The sequence below is a fragment of the Branchiostoma floridae genome, unplaced genomic scaffold (assembly GCF_000003815.2).
Source record: "Branchiostoma floridae strain S238N-H82 unplaced genomic scaffold, Bfl_VNyyK Sc7u5tJ_1585, whole genome shotgun sequence".
NCBI lineage: Eukaryota > Metazoa > Chordata > Leptocardii > Amphioxiformes > Branchiostomatidae > Branchiostoma > Branchiostoma floridae.
The window spans coordinates 515,810-536,462 of record NW_023365779.1 but is presented as its reverse complement, the minus strand read 5'-3'; the positions used below and the strand labels follow the sequence as shown (position 1 = coordinate 536,462).

The 20,653-nt window shown below is 41.9% G+C and overlaps 1 protein-coding gene across 1 annotated transcript in view; it reads right to left on the bottom strand.

The window, feature by feature from the left end:
- LOC118408446 (neuronal acetylcholine receptor subunit alpha-7-like) overlaps positions 1-20,004 on the bottom strand; it is a 41,960-nt gene extending 21,956 nt beyond the window's left edge. Inside the window, exons 1-3 of the mRNA XM_035809264.1 lie at positions 19,471-20,004; positions 16,687-16,760; positions 1,632-1,771 (exon numbers count right to left, since the gene is read on the bottom strand). Coding sequence (XP_035665157.1) covers positions 1,632-1,771; positions 16,687-16,735 — 189 coding nt within the window. The 5' untranslated portion in view covers positions 16,736-16,760; positions 19,471-20,004. The remainder of the gene's footprint in view (positions 1-1,631; positions 1,772-16,686; positions 16,761-19,470) is intronic.
- Positions 20,005-20,653: the final 649 nt, after the last annotated feature.

Genomic DNA, 20,653 nt, shown 5'->3' with positions numbered 1-20,653 from the left:
TCACAACATGTCCCCTGACTTCAGTACTACACTTAAGTTCTGTCTGAAGAAAGAAGTGGCGAACAAAGTCCTGCAGATGATAGTCATCAAGTTCATGGTAACCATAATGTAACTTAGTACCTCTTTACAATGACCGTTGGTACTAAAAGGTCAACATTTACAGGGTACACTGAACATTACTTTTAACACAGGAAGTTCATACTTCAGCATAAAAAAATTGATTTAATCTTAAACATAATCTATGTCAATGTGCGCGTTAGTAGAGCTGTAAATGTTATGACTACAATCAGTAACATAGATTAAAGGTAAGAAATAAAACGTTACCATCCATCCGTTTACAGCTTTATATAAGGCTTTAGGACGCTGAGCCTTAGCTTTGAACTTGACTTTAGAATATAAAGTGCTCAGAGTTTGTCATAACATTTACAGCAGTGCACTGTAACGCATCGTTAGTGTATGAGATCAAACCCCCTTTCTTCACACTGCAGTATGCATGTCAAATGTTTGAAGTAATTTTGATTCTACCTTGTAAATGTTTAACGTCATTCTGTGATACAGTTTTCTGTCGACATTATTCAAAGAGTGAGTCACTATGTTGTAGATTTTGTGGTTAAATCGGAAAGGCATATTTTGGATATCTGGGGCCATTTGTGCTAACAAAATCGACAAAGGTCATAAAAGTTTGAGCCCCCTTAACGTTCAGCTGTAAGTCGGCCTGTGGGTTAGAAACTTGAGACGGAAACAGACGCGCGTTATGGAGGTAATATGACACCTATCCTCACAAATCGATATCCCTGCTCCATTAGGGCCGTTCTCTCTACCTCCGAGCTATTCATTTTCTATAGTTTAGCGATATTTCACACAGCTGGGCGGCCCCGTTCAACTCTGTCGAGCTCTCTTAGCTGTCAAGGGGTTCAGTCTAGAAAATACTCATCCAATCAACTTTCTTTAAGTTTACGCAAAGAAAACAAATAAACCTTGCTGCAGATTATAACACAAGTAACACAAGAGTCGAATTTTCTGACCAAAGTCGTAATCATTGCTCATATCCTTTCCGGTCCAGTCCTTCCTGACCTCTGACCTCTTCACAGAGACCACCTGTGACTGAGTCTATGACGGGTTTGAGCTTGGGATGATGATTTCCTTGCTTTGGGCTGTTTTTCCTGGGTTATAATGTGTTATTGATGTCTCATTCATTCATTTATTCCTTTTACAAAAAAAATTATTTGTTTCAACTTGGTCTACCTTACCCTACCCAGAATTTATGATCACTTCACTACCTTGAAGTTTACCCAGAATGCCCCTGTACTCACGATGTCATTTACCTGCCGGAAGTGTACCCTACCCAGAATGCCCCTGTACTCACGATGTCGATAATCTGCCGGAAGTGTGCCCTACCCAGAATGCCCCTGTACTCACGATGTCGATGATCTTCCGGAAGTGCACCCTACCCAGAATGCCCCGGTACTCACGTTGTCGATAATCTGCCGGAAGTCTGCCCTACCCAGAATACCCCTGTACTCACGATGTCGATAATCTGCCGGAAGTCTGCCCTACCCAGAATGCCCCTGTACTCACGATGTCGATGATCTGCCGGAAGTGAACTATACCCAGAATGCCCCTGTACTCACGATGTCGATGATCTGCCGGAAGTCGATGCCGATGCGCACGGTAGTCTGGGTAGTGACGTCACGCACGGGGCGGAGTCCCTTCTCGTAGTCCTGCAGCAGGTGGCGCTTCAGCTGCTTCGCCTCGAAGTCGCCCAGAACACCTGAAGAAACAATTGTGAATTTCTTGCACTCTAAGATACACCAGAAGACGTACAGAAGAAGACGGTGAATTGCGCACTTTAGGCATGTTACTTACTAGCAACTATCAACTATCAACAATTACTTAAAAGCAACATTACAATTACAAGGGTACGCGGAATAAGAGGTACAAAATCTACAAAAAGATCTGTCACTAGCTGATATTTGGCTATAGAATGATTGATATTTAGAACTTATGAAGTCTCAAACAATACAAAGATATATCGTTTATATATACGTGAAATATAGATCTGATCTTAGTTATCTAGACTCAAATGTGTGTGGAAGGTAAACCTTTCTTTTTTCAGTCCTTACTTAGCACCTAGCGAGCGCTACTGGATTTTCCCCTCAACGACATGGAAATAAAAATTGTACTTTCTCTGCTTGCCCATTGTTCCTAACAGGCAACTTCCCCAAGGGACAACCGGAAAAGGTTACAACTTTCACTCTCAGGTCCGCTGAGAGATTAGCAGAATTGAAACCGACTCCTCTCCCATGTTGTACACAAACTTCCCATTAACTCATCAACCCGATTGCTCCACATTTATAAATAGTACAGGCAAAGGCGCTTGACCTAATCCCGGTAAGACTTCAGGGACAGGTGTAACTAAATACGCGTGATACATTACATACATAAACTCGCAAAAATGTACTATTGTACACTCGATACAAAAGTGTAAGACACATGTTATAGCATTGGGGTTCATCACTTGAAACTGTATCAGCTGATGTTCTACATTATGTTAAGTTCTGCACCTATTTTTGTGCGTACAAATTTAGATTACGTGCACCAGTGAATTTCAAGCTCCGTCTATCAGGTCTGCCCGGGGATTAGCTGACTAGAAACCGACCCCGCCCCTCGTGTTATACACAACCTCTCCATCTTCTCATCAGTCTAATTGCTTCACATTTATAAATAGTACACGGTGTTCTCGCTCCGTTTAATCTCGGTCATACTTTGGGTACACGGAACAGCGCTGATGAGATGAACCTTCATTAGGCCACACCAATTTAATTTCTTGGTTCACGGATTCGCTCGCTCCTATTTTTTGGAAAAAAAAATAAAAATAAAAATTACCACTCAGCAAATTTTCACCATTATTGAAACCATTCATCAACTTTCTGGTGTAGCAAATTGGCCTTTATGTCATAAGCTCCTTTAAGTGTGGGTACAGGTGCTGTTACTGTACAATAATAGTGTTTTCGTACTTTTTTCAAGCTGAAACCTTTTTTTCTTTATGTTTTGGATTAGCCGTTACCTTTACCCCAACCATTTTACAATTTTCATTTTTATTTCTCCCTCTCGCTTCATATTTTTTATGAAAAAATCCGTGAACCAAGAAATCAAATTGGTGTGGCCTTAGGCACAGAGCGCTGATAAGCCGGGTGGTTGTGTTCCTGATGCTAACTTAGTCTAATTAGAATCGTCGATACGTCCCAGGGGAAAAGAACACTCGATGTGCCACAATAAAGAATCTACATCTTTATTACCTAAGAAGAATTGGGGAGAGGTTTTAATTCGATATTCGTCTTAATCAGAGACAATTTTGACAGATTAATTTTTGAAGACTAATTACAATCCTTTTGGTATAAATGATTCGTTCTGGAATCAAAGAAAGACGGGAAGGTTATGTTTTAATTTCCTTGAACTAGGAACGGTCTTATTATAATAACCGTTTTGATCTGAGAGTCTTTCAAAGAGGTACCGTCTTTCAGACAAGGCGTGTGAGCACATCAATCAATAACATTTATTCAACCTGCCAGTGGATAGCCCTGTCGGCCTTAGCCGCTTTACCCTGAGTTCCAGAGGAGGGGGTGGTCAGGGGAAAATAGATAAACTAATACAAAGTAAGTTAACATTTTACACTAAGTACTTTACCATCAAAATAACTAATCTACATCAGTATAATTTAAATTCCAAAATCGCTGTGGTAGTCCGGTCCGCAAATCAATCAAAGCTGTCAATTCAAACTTAAGGTATGTCTGAAAGTCCCCAATGAGGGGGGGGGGGGGCAGTCTCGGTCCACCCCCGGGTTCTTGGGGGTTGCCTGAAGGGGACGGTCAGGACCCTTATTTTCCTAATGCTATCAATCCTAGGTCCTTAAGATTCCACCCGTGTGTGCCTGTTGACCCAGATACACTTCATCGGGATTTATTTTCGCAGCTATCACGGCTGGCTGGTAGGAAAGGAAATGTATGCCATACGTATATAGTCGAAATCTTAATGTTTGTCGCCCCTCTAATAACCGTTCATTACCATTAAGATAGTCCTTATTCATTCCGAAGTAAAGTTGAACCGTAATTTCCCGCGAAGACATTCCTCTACCAATGCTGGGCTGCAATGATGGGACCTTCTGAGCCGTGAATTACATTTTGATTTTGGTTCGGAATGATTTCTTATGACACAGATCTACTTTCGAGGTACACAGTATTCGTTTTTATAAATTTATTGGTTTGACAGTTCAGAAAAACAGGCAGGGCCGCCAACTAGCCGATGGCTCTACAATGTGCTTAAAAGATGTAGGTAATAACTGTAAGTATGGGACTACCAGTGGACTAGTCCCCTGCTGTAGTGACCTTCGCGACATAAGGGCTATAAAAAGGCAAAATGCCACCACCTCTAATCTTAAGGTGTTATTTGCAGTATAACTTCCCTTCGCTTAATCTCAAATAAGTGAACCACAGTTCTTGATGCGACGTCCCAAGGACTACAACGTTACATTAGAGCAATGATGGACATGGATGTCAATATCCTAACGGCCGTTGACCCCATCAGCCCCCGTGCCATGCGTCTTGTTTAGAGCTGCCAGATTGACGGCCAGCTTCCCTTGGCCGAGATCAAGTCATCACTATTTCAGTGTATAGGCTTTGGGGTGCAAATCTGGGGTTTAGCTAGTTTCACAGCAGAAATGGTGGCGCATTGTGTACGTAGTGGCTAGGGTGTTTGTCTCCAAACCCAGAGGTCCTGGGTTTGGATCCCCTGACATGCCACTAATGTGTTGCTTTTGGAAAGGATTTTACACGACTTTCTTTACTCCACCTAAGTGTAAAATGACTTTAAGACCTGACTTTTTGGGGAGATAAAATGTGGTGGATGGAGAGGGTAAGGCCCTGGCTTCCAATACCGCATCCTTGACACAGCAAACAAAACCCACTGCCCCCTCGGCCTCAAAAGGGCTATGGGACCAGATAAAATGTATGTTATTATTCAGTTTCGAAATTCTAGGCCATGGTGTTAAAGCAGCACGACCTCAGAATTGGTACAGGAGTACCCGGAGAGTATACGCTTTGGCATCTTCAAAGTTCTGACTTGTCAACAAGTGTTAGTGAGTTGAAAGACGACATCAAGTCCCTGCGTTCTGAGCTAAGTGATGTGAAAGAGAGTGTGGACGTCGCCCACAAGGACATCGATCAAATTAAGTCCGAACTCATCCCAGCTGAAACGAGCGCATTGCAGAGCCAGGTGGATGAGTTGAAAACAAGACTTCTGGCGGCTGAAACGTACTCTAAAAAACAAAACCTGTTGTTTTGGGGCATTCCACACGATGCAAACGAGGACGTAGAGAAGAAAGTGCGGGGTTTCATGTCTGCTGAACTGAAAGTTAGTCTCGCTGACTCCATTCCGTTTGTAAACGTCCACCGATTACCAAGAATGAAGGGCAACCCTATCATCGTGAAGTTTGTGTCGCAACTCCACCGCGACACCGTCCTGCGCCATGCCTACAGGCTTCAGCCCAAGTCGGGATCAGGAGTCAGCCAACACCTTCCCGTGGCCTTGCAGAGGAAGAAACAAGAGCTCCGCCCTGCCTTTGAGGATGCCAGGAAAAAGAACCGCAAACCAAGGTATCGTATTGAAGGAGCCATAGTTTCTCTGGTCGTGGACGGCAAGTCCTTCAAGACTCCTCAGAGCTACTTCGAACAATTTGCATGACAGCATCGTTACTTTTGATGTCAGCCCGAAGGGGAACTTCGCCATGAGAGCCAAGTTTGTCTTTTGACATTTTCTTCCGCTCTTGGTAATTGTTTCGATCTTGATTAAAAGCAATCGCCCATAGCCAGGCTGTGATTATTATTGTAATTAAGTCACAGCTGACCTCACGGCAATTGTATGACGATGTACTTATGTTTGAACTATGTTATAGTTAGGATAAGATCTCATTTTGTGTGTTATGATGTTTTATGTCTTACCACCGTCTTGTGTAGCTGGTGTCCTTACGATTATCTAATAACAAGCCTCCCGTTTGCGCGGCAACCAGACTAACCTAACCTCGTCATGGGCAAATTCCCATTAGATAAACAAAGACACCTGTCTATATGCCACTCAAACGTGAGGAGCCTGTCTGCCAACGATTTCATTAAACTTCATGAGCTTGAAACGATTGCTCTTGAGGATGATTTTGATGTTATTGCTTTGTCTGAAACCTGGTGCGATTCCACCATACCCGATTCGGACATTTCACTTGCCTCATACCAGTCCCCGATGCGACGTGACCGAAATCGGCATGGTGGTGGAGTCGCACTTTATGTCAGGAACTCAATACCTTCTAAAAGAAGGAGTGATTTAGAATGCGATCTTTTTGAAACAATTTGGTGTGAAATTGAGGCCAACAATTGGCAAGTATTTATCTGTGTCTGCTACAGACCTCCTGGTCAAAGTGCGCAAGAACGCACAGCATTCATAGATCACCTGCAGAATTCAGCAGACGTCATTATGACTGACCCAGGTGGTAAAACTGCAGTAGTTATTGTTGGGGATTTTAACAATACTTCAGATAATTCCTCAGTCGACATCGACAGGTTTGTGGCTGATAATAACTTTGTACAGCTAATTCGAGAGCCCACTCGAATTACGGAGCGGACGTCAACGTTGATTGACCTAATTATCACCGATTCTCCCAGTCTTTTCACCGAGTGTGGTACACATGCACCTCTATCCAACTGCGATCACTCTCTTATATATGGAAAAATGTCTCTCAGGATCCCACCTGTTAAAACATTCAAAAGAACCGTCTACGATTTTGGAAAGGCGGATTACGAGGGACTGAACTCCAAAATTCTGACTATCGATTGGAATGCCATGTTTTCGGCGAACCTTCCTGATATTGATGCCACAACTGAGTCATTTATGGCGACCCTCTCTAGTGCTATCAGAATGTTTGTGCCTAGTAAAGTGATCACTGTTCGCCCGAGGGATCAGCCGTGGATGACCTGTGAAATTAGGCATATGCTGAGAAAAAAGAAGCGACTTTACTTGAAATACAAAAGGACAAATAGTCCAGATTTGTTTCGAACTTTCAAACATATACGCAACGCGTGTACAAGCCTCATTAGGAAAGCTAAATTGAACCATCGTCTCAGCCTGTGTCTCGATCTCGCCAACCCTGCTACAAATCCTAAAAAGTGGTGGTCAATTTCCAAAGAAATGTTCTTGGGTAAGCTGGATCGAGCAATACCATCCCTGATTGACAATGGACGTGTTGTATCAGATGACAAGGCCAAGGCTGAGGCTTTTAATCAATACTTTGCGTCACAAACGCACCTAAACACAGCTGGAGCCACCCTTCCGCAATTTACACCTAGAACTGAATCTACTAAGAACTGCATTAATTGTTCTCCCCTTGATGTCTATACAATTTTGTGCAATCTCGACGTTGGTAAGGCCACTGGACCCGATGGCATCGGCAACAGACTTCTCAAACACATTGCCCCATCCCTTGCTGCGCCACTTTCCAATTTGTTTAATAGGTCAGTTCAAGGCGGCTGCTTCCCGGGAATTTGGAAGCGCTCAAATGTAATTCCCGTCCATAAAAATGGTGACAAACAGACAAAGACAAATTATAGGCCTATATCTCTGCTGTGTTGTATATCAAAAGTCTTTGAGAGAATTGTATATATCCCCTTGTCATCCTACTTGTACGAAAACAAACTGCTCACCGATCGAAACTCAGGTTTCTCTCCGGGAGACTCGACAGTTAACTCACTGTTATATCTAACACATAATATGCATCAAGCACTTGATCAAGGACTTGATGTACGTACTGTTTTTTTAGACATATCTAAAGCATTTGATAAAGTTTGGCATTTTGGGCTTATTTTCAAATTAAAACAATTAGGAATAACTGGTCCCCTCCTTGCCTGGATTGAGTCATATTTAAATGATCGTGAGCAGCGTGTTGTACTCAACGGAGCCTGTTCCGAATGGTTACCCATTGGTGCTGGTGTCCCACAGGGCTCTATTTTGGGCCCACTTCTTTTCCTTGTTTTCATCAATGATTTGGTGGACAACTTAGAAACGGATGGCCGCTTATTTGCAGATGATACCTCACTAACTGAGATTGTTAGAGACCCTATTACCTCAGCTGTAAGGCTAAATCACGATCTTAGACTAGTTCATAACTGGTCACGTCAGTGGCTCGTTACATTCAACCCTCTTAAAACTCAACTAATAACTTTTACAACCAAGCGAACTAAAGTTGTACATCCACCACTGTATTTTATGGGTATTCGGTTGACTGAGGTATCCTCTCATAAACACCTCGGCCTACATCTTACGCCAAAATTATCATGGTCATTACATGTTTCAATTATTACAACTAATGCAATGAAACGAACAAATTTACTAAAGAGAATTTCAAGATTTGCTCCAAGGCAAACACTCGAAATTCTTTACAAAACTATGATACGACCACTATTAGAGTACGCCGATGTTGTATGGGATGAATTGTCGGTTAAAGATTGCAACCTAATTGAATCTGTCCAGCTCACTGCAGCTCGAATTTGCACAGGTGCAATGAGAGGAACAAGTAACGACAGTATCTTGTCAGAAGTTGGGTGGGAAACTACTGCCAGCAGACGCCAAAAGCACAAACTTATTCATTTTTACAAAATGGTTAACGGTTTAACACCTGAATATCTTTGTGAAATTATTCCACCCCAGATCTGTGACCGCACTACATACAGTCTTCGTGCTAATCAAAATTATATCCAAATTCCTTCTAGAACTGAGAAGTACAGGAGATCATTCTTACCTTCCTCTGTTCTTTCATGGAATAAATTACCGCTCACTACCAGAGTATCTCCCTCTGTTGCTAGCTTCAAAAATGAGTTGGAGTCTTTTTTCTATAAACCTCCTACCCACCTTCACTTCTCGCATGGTCCCAGATTCCCAGCAATCCATCTCACTAGACTTAGACTTAACTTCGGTCAGTTGAATTTCCACCTGTTCCAACATAAATGTGTAAATAGTCCTATGTGTAAATGTGGCCACCCTAACGAATCAACTATACATTATTTTCTACACTGTCCTCTATACAATGATGCAAGACTTGATATGTTGTCATCTTTAACCACTATGTTCATGCAGGGTATCTTACCATTTGACCCAAGACACACCACTGAAAATATTATATGTTCAACCTTACTCAGGGGAAACCCAGTACTATCTACCATTCAGAACTGTCATTTATTTGATGTTGTATTTAAGTTTATCAAACAGACAGATCGTTTTAGCTGAACCTTATTTGATTATTTCTAAGTTTGTTTATCAGCCATATGTCACTCTGTTGTTTGATTCCTTGTTTATTTTCATGTAGTTATGTCTTGTGTTCAATAGACAGGTTGTTTTAAGTTGATTTATAACCTTATTTGATTACTTCTAAGTTTGTATGCCAGCTACACGTCACATTGTTATTTGATTCCTTGTTGTTTTATTTCATGTCGTTATCATTATCTCTTGCCTTTGTTATTTAGCGTTTTGTAGTCCTGTATGTGTGTCTTTATTTTGTTTATGTACATGAGGAGAAGACCTCGATAAGCAGGGTCTGCTTTCCGTCTCATCCTCTTTAAAGAAATGTGAATAAAAAAAAAATAAAAAAAAAGTTCTGAATGTAAATCTTTTCAGTGATTTTTTGTTTGTTACGGGTATTGTTAACCCTACAAGTGACATTTGGCGTCTTATGTCATTATGTCATTTCCGTTGCATAATCACAAAGCTAAATGGCCTGTAAGTTGTGATTTAAAAGTTATAAATAGAAGCGATACGCGTTATCTGGATGCAGACCTTTATAAACGATGCTTAGAACGATATTTTTGGCCCCGAAGAGTGTGTTTGGGGTGTCGTCTTACTTTTGTACCATCAATAAAGACGAATGACCCGAAGTCTGTAATATGGGCGGTTTGTTATGAATATTAAAGGCCCTGCCGTGCCGTTATGCGCCATGGGGCGATCAGCGGGCCAAATGTCGACAGATCAGCAATTTTCTAACTTTGCCCTGGGGGGAAGTGAACGGTTTTCCAGCTTAGCTTTATATCGATGTTTTGGGGTCATAAAAAACGATTTAGCCTTTTTATCTAGGGAAAGTTAACCACAAATATCTGCTTGTTCATTCTCTCTTTTTTTGTCTTTATTTGTAGCATTCCTTGTTTGTTGTCTCTGTACTTTTCTGTCTTAACTGAGATGCCGTCAGCTCCCTCTAAAACCTTAACAGCCATGAGTATATATGTGTCCTACGTGTTCAGCTTTATAGAATTTTGCACACTTCAAGTAATTTTTCTGAACAAACCCTCAGCTTGCTTGAAAATAACGGAATTTATAAAAACTTACATTCACCGATGTTAAGCTACACTTTGACTTATAGTTCTTTGCACGAATCGTCTAACGAAATTTAAAAAAACGTTTCTTCATTATTGTTTTATGCGTTGACCTTTAACCTATTGAGTTGACCTCTAACCTTTAATCGACCCAGAGGTGTGGGTAGGGCTAATAGGACCCCCACGTCTATTTAAGTACAGGTTATCGATTGCTCCATCGATGAAGACAGACAGCTATTTATACACAGTACTTAGCTTTATAGACATCGCTTGAATGGATGTCGCCTAGAATGCACCTGGGTTCGAAACCTGTCACGTTATCGATCTTGTAGGACCACTTATTCTGACATTTCAGCTGGATGAGCAATAAGAAGAAGTTGGACAAATAGGGAAAAATAAGTTGCCATGGGATTTCAGTCATTCTTCGCCGTCTAAGGCCATGTTGATTTGATTATATGGATGACTTCCGTGCTCGCACCAATTTTCGGCCGTTTCCAAAAAAAAAAAAGTTTTCCACCACACAATAAATTGTGCAAAGCAGCTGTAAAATGAGCACAAATATTCCGTAGATTGAAAAAAAAGTATCAGAAAACAGATAATTAATCATAGTCTAATGCCATAGAATGCCAAAATAAATCTAATAAGATGTGAAAGGACAGAAAGAAAAAAAAATTTTCTGTTGGTAGGGGGAGGTACCAGTACAGAAATTCAGGTCCCGTTCAGGTCCAGAGGAAACTTGAGAACTGGCAATACTCAAAACATTGGTAATTAGTCAGTTTTGCTACAAAGGAATCTGTTTGGTGGACTATTGGACTCCCAATAGCATTTAAAAATCCCATCTCCAAGTAATAAGGCCTAACTGTCTTTGTACCTTTGACTGTAGAAACTTGGTACAATTGACTATAAACTCTACTTGACTTCGCTCTTGTTGTCTTCTTGGCCCCCCGGTAAGACCCCAAATGCCTGCCGACATAGTGTGTCCATTTTGTAATTGGCGAAACCTGTTCCTCTGATTTTTTTCCAGGTCTGTTTTTTTCGGATTGGTCCTAAAAGAAAAAAAATGTCTTGCACCCGTATAATGTACTGGTCCCTACACCTAACTGTTGGTATACCATACTATGTGTGTTTAGTCCTATGTTCAACCTTCCTGGCCACTTTGATTTCATACTGGAGGCAACTTTTTTTTTTGGCCAAACTTTTTTTTTATTCGCTCGCTCGCATCAATTTTGGAGCTCCCAGAGGATGTCATCCATATGATCAAATCAACATGGCCTAACTGGCTATAGGACCAGTCAGTTCACCCCTGGGCCAATTAACTCGTACTAAGCTTTTTTTTTCCTAACTGGGCCAAAGTCCCCAATTGCTATTCGGCCAAGCCGGAGTCTTGTAGAGACTATATTCTTACTGCTTCGCTGATTTCCTGTGCCTCATTCCTATATGTAGACATTTACCCGATCGAGATGATTCGTTTGAAATAACCCCTACAGGACCTGAAACTGAATTTATATCTACCTCATAATGCAATCATTGTTCTAAGTGCCTAACCCCTGTACCTGTTCCTGTACAGATGCCTGTTAAACTTGTCAAGGCGGCAGGCACAGGTCCGGACCTGTACCTAAACCACTGCACCTGTACCCAAGATACGTCCATGTAGGTTAGACATCCAGGTAATAAGATACGCCAAAAAGCAGTTACTCAAACAACTAGATATGATTTTGGAAACAGTCAGACGTTTCAAACAGCCTTTCGGTGTCTTTCATCAGTTACACTGAACATAAGAACTGGAGAGATCTGTTGGAGAGCAGTTATTATTTCCTAGCTATGAATTAATATGCAAAAGAGATCTGTACCTAAGACTTGTATAAGTGTACAGCTCTTCCATACGCCCACGCCTTCCTTCTGCCAAACATGTCATAGACTTAGAAACTCATTCATATCTTTAAGTGATAATCTCGACGTTTCGAGCCGTACTTTTCTGATCAATATCCACCTTCTCTGTAATGAACACACGACCTTGACTTAGAAACCGATGACCAGACATATAAGCGCGTTTTCAGCTGACGGTTATGTGATTTTGACTGCAATACGAATCAATTCTTCTCCCCGTTTGTAGTTTGATATGCATTTATGCCCTTTTTCAGTAGGTTATATACGGTGTAATACCAACGCAAATGACCGATATGCTGGGAAGGTTTAACAGCCAACCAAATGTGACTTTAGATTTGTTCTATATGATATCAAATACCACATTGTTTCATTATTTTCAGTACAAATTGTTTTTTGATTTACTATGATTTTGCTTGACCTCCGACCTCTCTCTTTTTTTTAGTTGACGTTATCAACTTTTCTGTTTCAAATAGCCATTTTTTGTTGTATAAATTGGAACACATTTGATTTATCTTATTCTACCCTGACGTATGTCTATCGCCGGTTTGAGTTCCACCTATGTTTGCTTCCTGTTAATTAAAAGTCTGAATGTGTTGTATATTTCTGTTGTTGTATTTTGTTACATTTTAATCTGGACTCCAGGAAGAGTAGAAATGCATCACAGATCGAAATAAACCGAACTAACAGATTTGACCCAGAATCAGATCCCCCCCCCCCCCCCCCCCCTCGGTACCAGGCCAACGGTTGAGTAAATCATAAGAAGCAATCTTAGCCCCCTGATTCAGAGATTCCCGGAACATAAACACATTTCGTGTAATGAAAACTTGATCTTGGCAGAGAAAACGGTAACATGATATCCTACCAGGTCACGGTTAGATGACCTCTGCTGCAATGTCAATCGATTCTCTCCCAGTCTGTAATTTGCTGCGCATTTAGAACGCATATAAGCTGGTAATATACGTGAAATATGGTCTACATGTACATGGCCAATGTGCTCGGGATAGTTTAACTTGGTTACTGGGTTCCAATACCACTTCAGATGTGTCTATGTTTGTACATATATACGGACAATGTGCGCAGGAACCTTTAACTTGGCTACTGGTTGCGAATATCACCTCATATTTGTCTGTGGACTTTCCAGACTATAGATGCAGAATCCTAGCCTCCATAGCAGGCTGTCTATGGCCTTTTTTGGCACTTTTGCTGGCCATTTCTTTTTGTACTGGGTCGCTGATTGCTGGCCTTTTCTGACAGCCGGCCATGTAGAGCCTGCATGGAAACGCTGCTACAAAGGGATATTAAAAAAACCCAGTGACTGATGAGGATGAACATATAACGCTAGTTCACCTTTATTCTCGTGTAACCTATATTCGCTGTATTGAAAAAAAAAAGGTATTTAGAGCTATAGAGTCAATGGACACTGTATGGTTTGAAATTGAGATATTTAAAATAATAAGTCTTTGAAACTACCGGTCGTTAAGTTGATACAATAAATAAAAATACCTTGCTTCAAAATACAACGGATATAGGTTACCCCGCGGAGAAAGGTGAACTAGCGTTACATGGCCAATACTGTAAATGTATTTAAGTTCGCGGGGATTTAATTTCGCGGTAGCGGGAAAATGGACTTTTCGCGGTGGTTTTAATTTCGCGGTAGCACCATGCACTAAAGTCTCTTACTGTTATAGAAAAAATGTTCGCGGTGGTTTTAAATTCGCGGTGAGGCGGCCGCCGCGAACATTAATCCACCGCGAACATTTCTGCATTAACAATGTGCTCGGGAAACTTTAACTTGGCTACTGGGTTTGACTATCACCTCAGATGTGTCCCAAAATCCAATCACCACTCCCCGGGACCCGTGCCTATCCACTGCACAGCAGATTCATCACGAAACTGCTGAGTGATCGTCTCACCTTCCCGAGATACGCTTTCCCTGGGAATTACGTCCTTCTACGTAATAAGAATCTGACCTTGACAAAGAAAATGGCGACCAGCCATCTAAACGCATTTCCGGGTCACGGTTATTTGATTGCAATGAGAATCCATTCTTTACTTCGTTGTAGTTTGATGTACAATTAGACCGCTTTTCAGCTGTGTTATATACATGCGATACTGCACATACATACATAGATAGACAATATACCAGATGGACATAGATGGAAGCTTAATGCCAACTGGATTCAAATGACTTCAGATACGTCCCAAAATCAAATCGCCAATGCCATAAACCCTAACCCTAACCACTGCTGAGCAAATATTAGCAATCATTCAATAACTTTATGATGATCTTCTTGAGTTCTGCACAATGAAAACTTGAACATGACAAAAAAACCGGAGACCAGACATCTAAACGCATTTTTCAGATCACAGGTGTATCTGCAATGCGAATCAATTCTTCTCCCCGTTTGTACTTCGAAGTGCATTTATACCGTTTTCAGCTGGTTATATACGTATAATGTAACGTAAATGACCGATGTGCAGCCAACCAAATATGACTTTATATTTGACCCAAACTCTGATCACCCTCGTACCCATGCCAACGGCTCAGTAAATCATCAGAACCAATCTAAACCTCCTAACAAAGAGATTTCCGGAAAATAAACCCATTCTATATAATTAAAACTTGAACTTGGCAGAGAAAACTTGACATGACAAACAAACGGCTCCCAAACATCCTGTCACGTCACGGTGACGTGATCTTCCCCGCACTGCGGATCGATCCGCCACCGGGATTATGATCTTCTCTCCTCGTGTTTTACACGGAATGGGAGTTTTATAGCAGGAATGGGAGTTTTATAGCAGGAATGAGAGTTTTATAGCCGGAATGGGAGTTTTATAGCAGGAATGAGAGTTTTATAGCAGGAATGAGAGTTTTATAGCAGGAATGAGAGTTTTATAGCAGGAAAGAGAGTTTTATAGCAGGAAAGAGAGTTTTATAGCAGGAAAGAGAGTTTTATAGCAGGAATAGGAGTTTTATAGCAGGAATGAGAGTTTTATAGCAGGAAAGAGAGTTTTATAGCAGGAAAGAGAGTTTTATAGCAGGAATGAGAGTTTTATAGCAGGAATAGGAGTTTTATAGCAGGAATGAGAGTTTTATAGCAGGAAAGAGAGTTTTATAGCAGGAATGGGAGTTTTATAGCAGGAATGAGAGTTTTATCGTTCTGAATGGGAGTTTTATAGCAGGAATGGGAGTTTTATAGCAGAAATGGGAGTTTTATAGCAGGAATGGGAGTTTTATAGCAGGAAAGAGAGTTTTATAGCAGGAATGAGAGTTTTATAGCAGGAATGAGAGTTTTATAGCAGGAATGGGAGTTTTATAGCAGGAATGAGAGTTTTATAGCAGGGATGAGAGTTTTATAGCAGGGATGAGAGTTTTATAGCAGGAATGAGAGTTTTATAGCAGGGATGAGAGTTTTATAGCAGGAATGAGAGTTTTATAGCAGGAATGGGAGTTTTATAGCAGGGTTATGGTTCCACAAACGTTCTTGTGGGTATTAGACTCCCCCAGTCGGGACAGGTGGCTGGTTGTACACCTCATTTGCACTGCTGAGGAACCGCTGAGCGGGCAGAATTAGACTTGTGTTCCCTTGGTTTTATGATTAGAATGTGATGCACGATTTGTAAGAATGGTTTTATAAATTAAAGGCATTAAAAAACACCAACGAAACCCTTGTAAAAAAAATCAGTTCTTTATCTGGGAAATTCGTTGAGGTATCTGCCAAATAGCTTTGTTCAAAATTCATAAACATAGAACAGTAGCAAGGACAATGTAGACTTGTGTGATTGGTTTTATGATTAGAATGTGATGCACGATTTCCAAGTATGATTTTAAAGACATTAGAACCCCCCTCCCCCCAAAGCGTTTTAAAAAATCAGTTCTTTACCTTGGAAATTCGTTGAGAGTTCTGCCAAACTATGAAAATCTGACCATTTTCAAAGCTTTAGTAACTGTCACCTTGGCGTTTCTTATTACCTTGATGTCTAACCTACATAGAAAATCATTACGCGTATCTTATTACCTGGATGTCTAACCTACATCGACAAATCGTTAAAACAGTTCATTACTTTGAGTAATGCTTCCGAAAAAGACACAAACGGCGAAGACGCACTTCTGACGGTGGGTGATATATCAATGGCATCTCATCACGCAGAAAACTCAATATTGTCCACACCCGTTTCCGGCAATATTACTGGCGAATCTAATTGTTGTCTTGGACATTAGATCTCAGAGAAGACCGAGAAGGTCATGACATTGAGTGGAATTCTTATTGAGTTTATTGTTGAACGTCTAAGACAAGGCGATTGTAAAATGATGAAATTGATCTGCTTGAAGTCAATTTTCGTTTTTTATAAAACACAACAGGAATTTTACATGAAAGTAGAGAAGTGTGGAACTATTTACCGTTGAGGAGGAACACGGCGAAGAACACTATTGCGATGACAGTCCTCATCGTCAGATCACTCCGCGTCAGAAATCTGTTGAAAGGTGAAAAAAAATCAAATATTGCACTCGGACAAACGAGAGGAGCGATATGACTAACAATAAGATGTTTGACCCAACATCTGCTTGGTAGAACAGGAGCATACTACCCCTGAGCTAAACTCCAAGCAGAAGTAAGGACGCCTCTTTCTCAGTGTTTTACGCCAATTTTTTGTACTCTTTTCAAATTTTGTACTCCTAATAGGCGGAGGCAAGTAATAATTGCACATGTTATTTGCCAACGTATTTCGTGCAACTATCCGGGTGGTGCAATAATGCGAAGTCACCCAGTTGGACCGCACCGGTTTGGGATTTGGGGATTCCGTGCAATTATCAGAAGTGTGCTTAAATCCGTTGTGCAATTAGCTGGCTTCTACTGTACTAGAAACGGTTGCAAAACAAGACGTAAAACACGAAGACTGAGCCTGGCCCTTATGCCGAGGGTTCCAATACTTAGCACGATGGAGACTGAAACCATGGCAACCAGGAGGCAGGGAACAAAGCGTGCCGTGCGGTCTGTAGGCTGAAGTAATTACCTCACGTTTGATCGGCAGAAGACAAATGGGAGTTTCTTTTGATTTCTGCACACTGAGAGCCGACCTATTGTTGACTATGGATGAACTGTACAGATGCGCGGTATCAACACTAGAACTAGAAACACCAACAAACAGATAAAAAGGGCAACAACAAAAAAGAAGTTAGGGACTGTACGATATTTATCAGGGGGGGAGGGCTGGTGCGTTAGGGGGGGAGGGCCATGTTAATTTTTTTTGAGCTGGGGGGAGGGCCATGTTAATTTTTTTGAGATAGGGGGGAGGGCCATGTTAATTTTTTTGAAAGAATTGTTTATACTATTTATTGTTTTGATATCTTGACATGGCCCTAAAACTTATAAAATAAGCCTTCTGAATAGCCTAAAATGCAAGAGCTTCCCGGGGGCTTCGCCCCCCTAGGTCCCCCAAAGTGGCGCTGCCCTGGACCTGAGCGCTCCCGCCAGGCATACGTCATTCCGTCTCCGGACTTATTTTTTCTGGAAAGACGCACTCGGATCGGCTGAGTTTCCCCAAATATTTAAGTTACAAAAGCGGTGCGCGGTAAATATGTGAAGAATCCAAAACTATACACTTTATTTTTTATTTACAACATTTCTTTTGTTTCAAAAGGACAAAATTTGCGGCAGAAAAGGGGCCGCAATATTGTTTTTAAGCGTCGATCAAGTCGGCTGTGCACTGGCATTGTCGTCTGTGGCACATGGCGCGGCACGCCCCCCTCCCCAGACGGACTGTCGATCGCAGCGCCCAGCACGTTAGGACGTCTTTTCTGGCTACTCCTTCAAGGCTACACCGGCACTGATCACTGCCAAAGACGCAGCAGATCACCGTCCTTCGTATAATGTTTAACGTTCTTGGTCTCTATGTAAAAAGAAATCCAGCGGTGAGCCAAAGATTTCACGCCGAAAACGGGGTTACCTGAGGTCGCACGAAACAAACGCACGCTCGTGGAAAATGACGGCGCGGCCTTGTAAAACCCGACCGATTCGATAAATGATAAATTTTAGTAAAATCATCGGGCAAAATAGAAAAAAAACGCAAGGTGTGATGGCGCCGTTATTTTATCCTCTGGAAAAACTACTAGCATTTGATGCGGGAGGGCGCAACATCGATCGCACGAGGTAGGCATTCTTTATTCAATGTCGGAAAAAAATTGGCAGGATTTTTCCATGGGCTGACGAACTCACTGGCTAGAGCCCTGTTTGAAAGCATCAAAAACCCAAAATTTTCATATAGACATGACTGGACAAATAATACCCGATCACGGACTGCTGATTCCCCGAGCTTATAGTTATAACATATTTTTGGGGGAGGGCGGACGTCGATTACTGAAAAACGGGAGTAAAAAAGGCAACCGGCATCCAATCTCAAGGGCATAATTTTCCTCTCAAATTGCAGGAAATTCTGTTTTAGAGGGTTTGAAAATCCAAATTTTCCCGGGGGAGCATGCCCCCCCGGACCCCTGCCCCGACGCTGGGAAAAAATCCTGGGGAGAACACGGGCGCCCTTGTGCCCTGGGGTTTATTAAGATTATTTTATCGGTGGTTTTTCTCCCCGTTTGATTATGCCTGTCGGGGTATCTGGATATCTGGGAGGAGGGCCATGTTGATTTTTTTGAGGTGGAGGGGGAGGGTCACGTTAGATTTTTTTGAGATGGGGGGGAGGGCCATCAAAAAAATTTTTGATCGGACTTCCAATGCACCAGCCCTCCCCCCCCCCCCCCCGATAAATATCGTACGGTCCCTTAGAAGACAATTATGACTTTCCAGATTACATTGGTCTCCAGTTGTAGGGTAAAGCTTGTTTTGCCTTTTTTTCTCTGGCGTTTTTATGTTGTTGTAACATTTCACACAGAGAGACAGAGCAAATAAAATAAAAACTCCAAAATGAAGCTTAAGTAAGGAAATCTTTCTAGCATTAACAGACGAAAACACTTAGAGTTAAGCCTTATGTATAAAATTCGCTGATCAATCTGTCAATACGTTTTATCTCAACGGTCGCTCATTGCTTATTTCTCTGATACCAATAGACGTGAAGCAATCGTTGAGAACAAATATTTAAGTGTGAAATTCGTTGGATTCTGTCCTTTTCATTTCGCTCTTTATTTGTTTCTTATTGCTCGGAGCTTCTAGTAGAAAATGTTTTTTTCACCTACCTGTGCAAGAAAGAGCAGAGGGCCGCCCGGGCGGGTTTGTTGTAGGGTGACAGATGCTAGAGAGAACGCCAGGGGTGGATTTTCCTCACACGGGCGCACTCAATACTCCGGGTGGCTCACCGAGTAGCAGGAGTTCCGCAGGGAAACTACACGGAACCTGTCTTTACACAACCCCGGGACGGTGAGTAGAGTCGACAAGTTGAGCTTTACACAGGTGACATCTGCAGGTGTGCGCTAGGAGAGGAGATACCTGCACAGGTGAACATCAAGACAGGTCTGCAGGAAAAAAAAACTCGCACAGCCTCCCACGATACTCAGCCAGGCTAAAAAGGAGAAGTTCCGAAACTAGAAAGCCAGCGGGTAACACATCTCTGCCAAACTCCGGTGCGATGGACAGGTGCACGAAAGGTGGTCCTTGCACAGGTGTTACACTGAGACAGGTGAGAGTCACACCTTGTGTTAGACCTTAGGTGGTACCGCGCTCCGCTACCTGTGCGCCATGTCACGGGCCTGCACTGACCCAGTTTGGTCAGACCCTCGCCTAACCGTAGTTTATGGTACCAACGTTTTACGACAGTATGGCCGGTTTACGACCAACGGACATTACGACGGCGCCGCCAGTTTACGGACCGATCATGGAAAGCTGGGATTACGAAGAACGCGGTCGTGATTGAAGGGATGTCACGTGACATTCCCACGCCGACCAAATATGGAAAGACTAAACAACGTCATTGCAGTTTCCCAGTATCTGACTACAAGATAGCAATCAAGTAGGGATTATTTTTTTAATGCCAGGTACTTTAACCAGTGATGTATCCTTACGCGAAAACCTTAAGTGATTTTTAAAGGCATGTCCCTAAGAGACCTTTCCAAAATGATAGCGAGACGAATTCCGTTTAAGCAGAACGTTGCATCACTAAAGGTCAGCTCAATGAAAAGCGGCCTGCCTATTTCAGCTTCGTATCAATTAATAACTTGAAAGTTCATATTTATAAGAATGGTTTATTTCATGCACATTTCATACACATGTACATACATACATGGACATACTAAAACAACATTGCAGTCTGCTGTATTGTTATATAGCCGGTATAACACACTGGTCAGCTTCGCAGGCACGCAACAGCTGATTATATTACACTGAACCACCAGTCACACCTAAATTTTGCACATCTATCTGCAA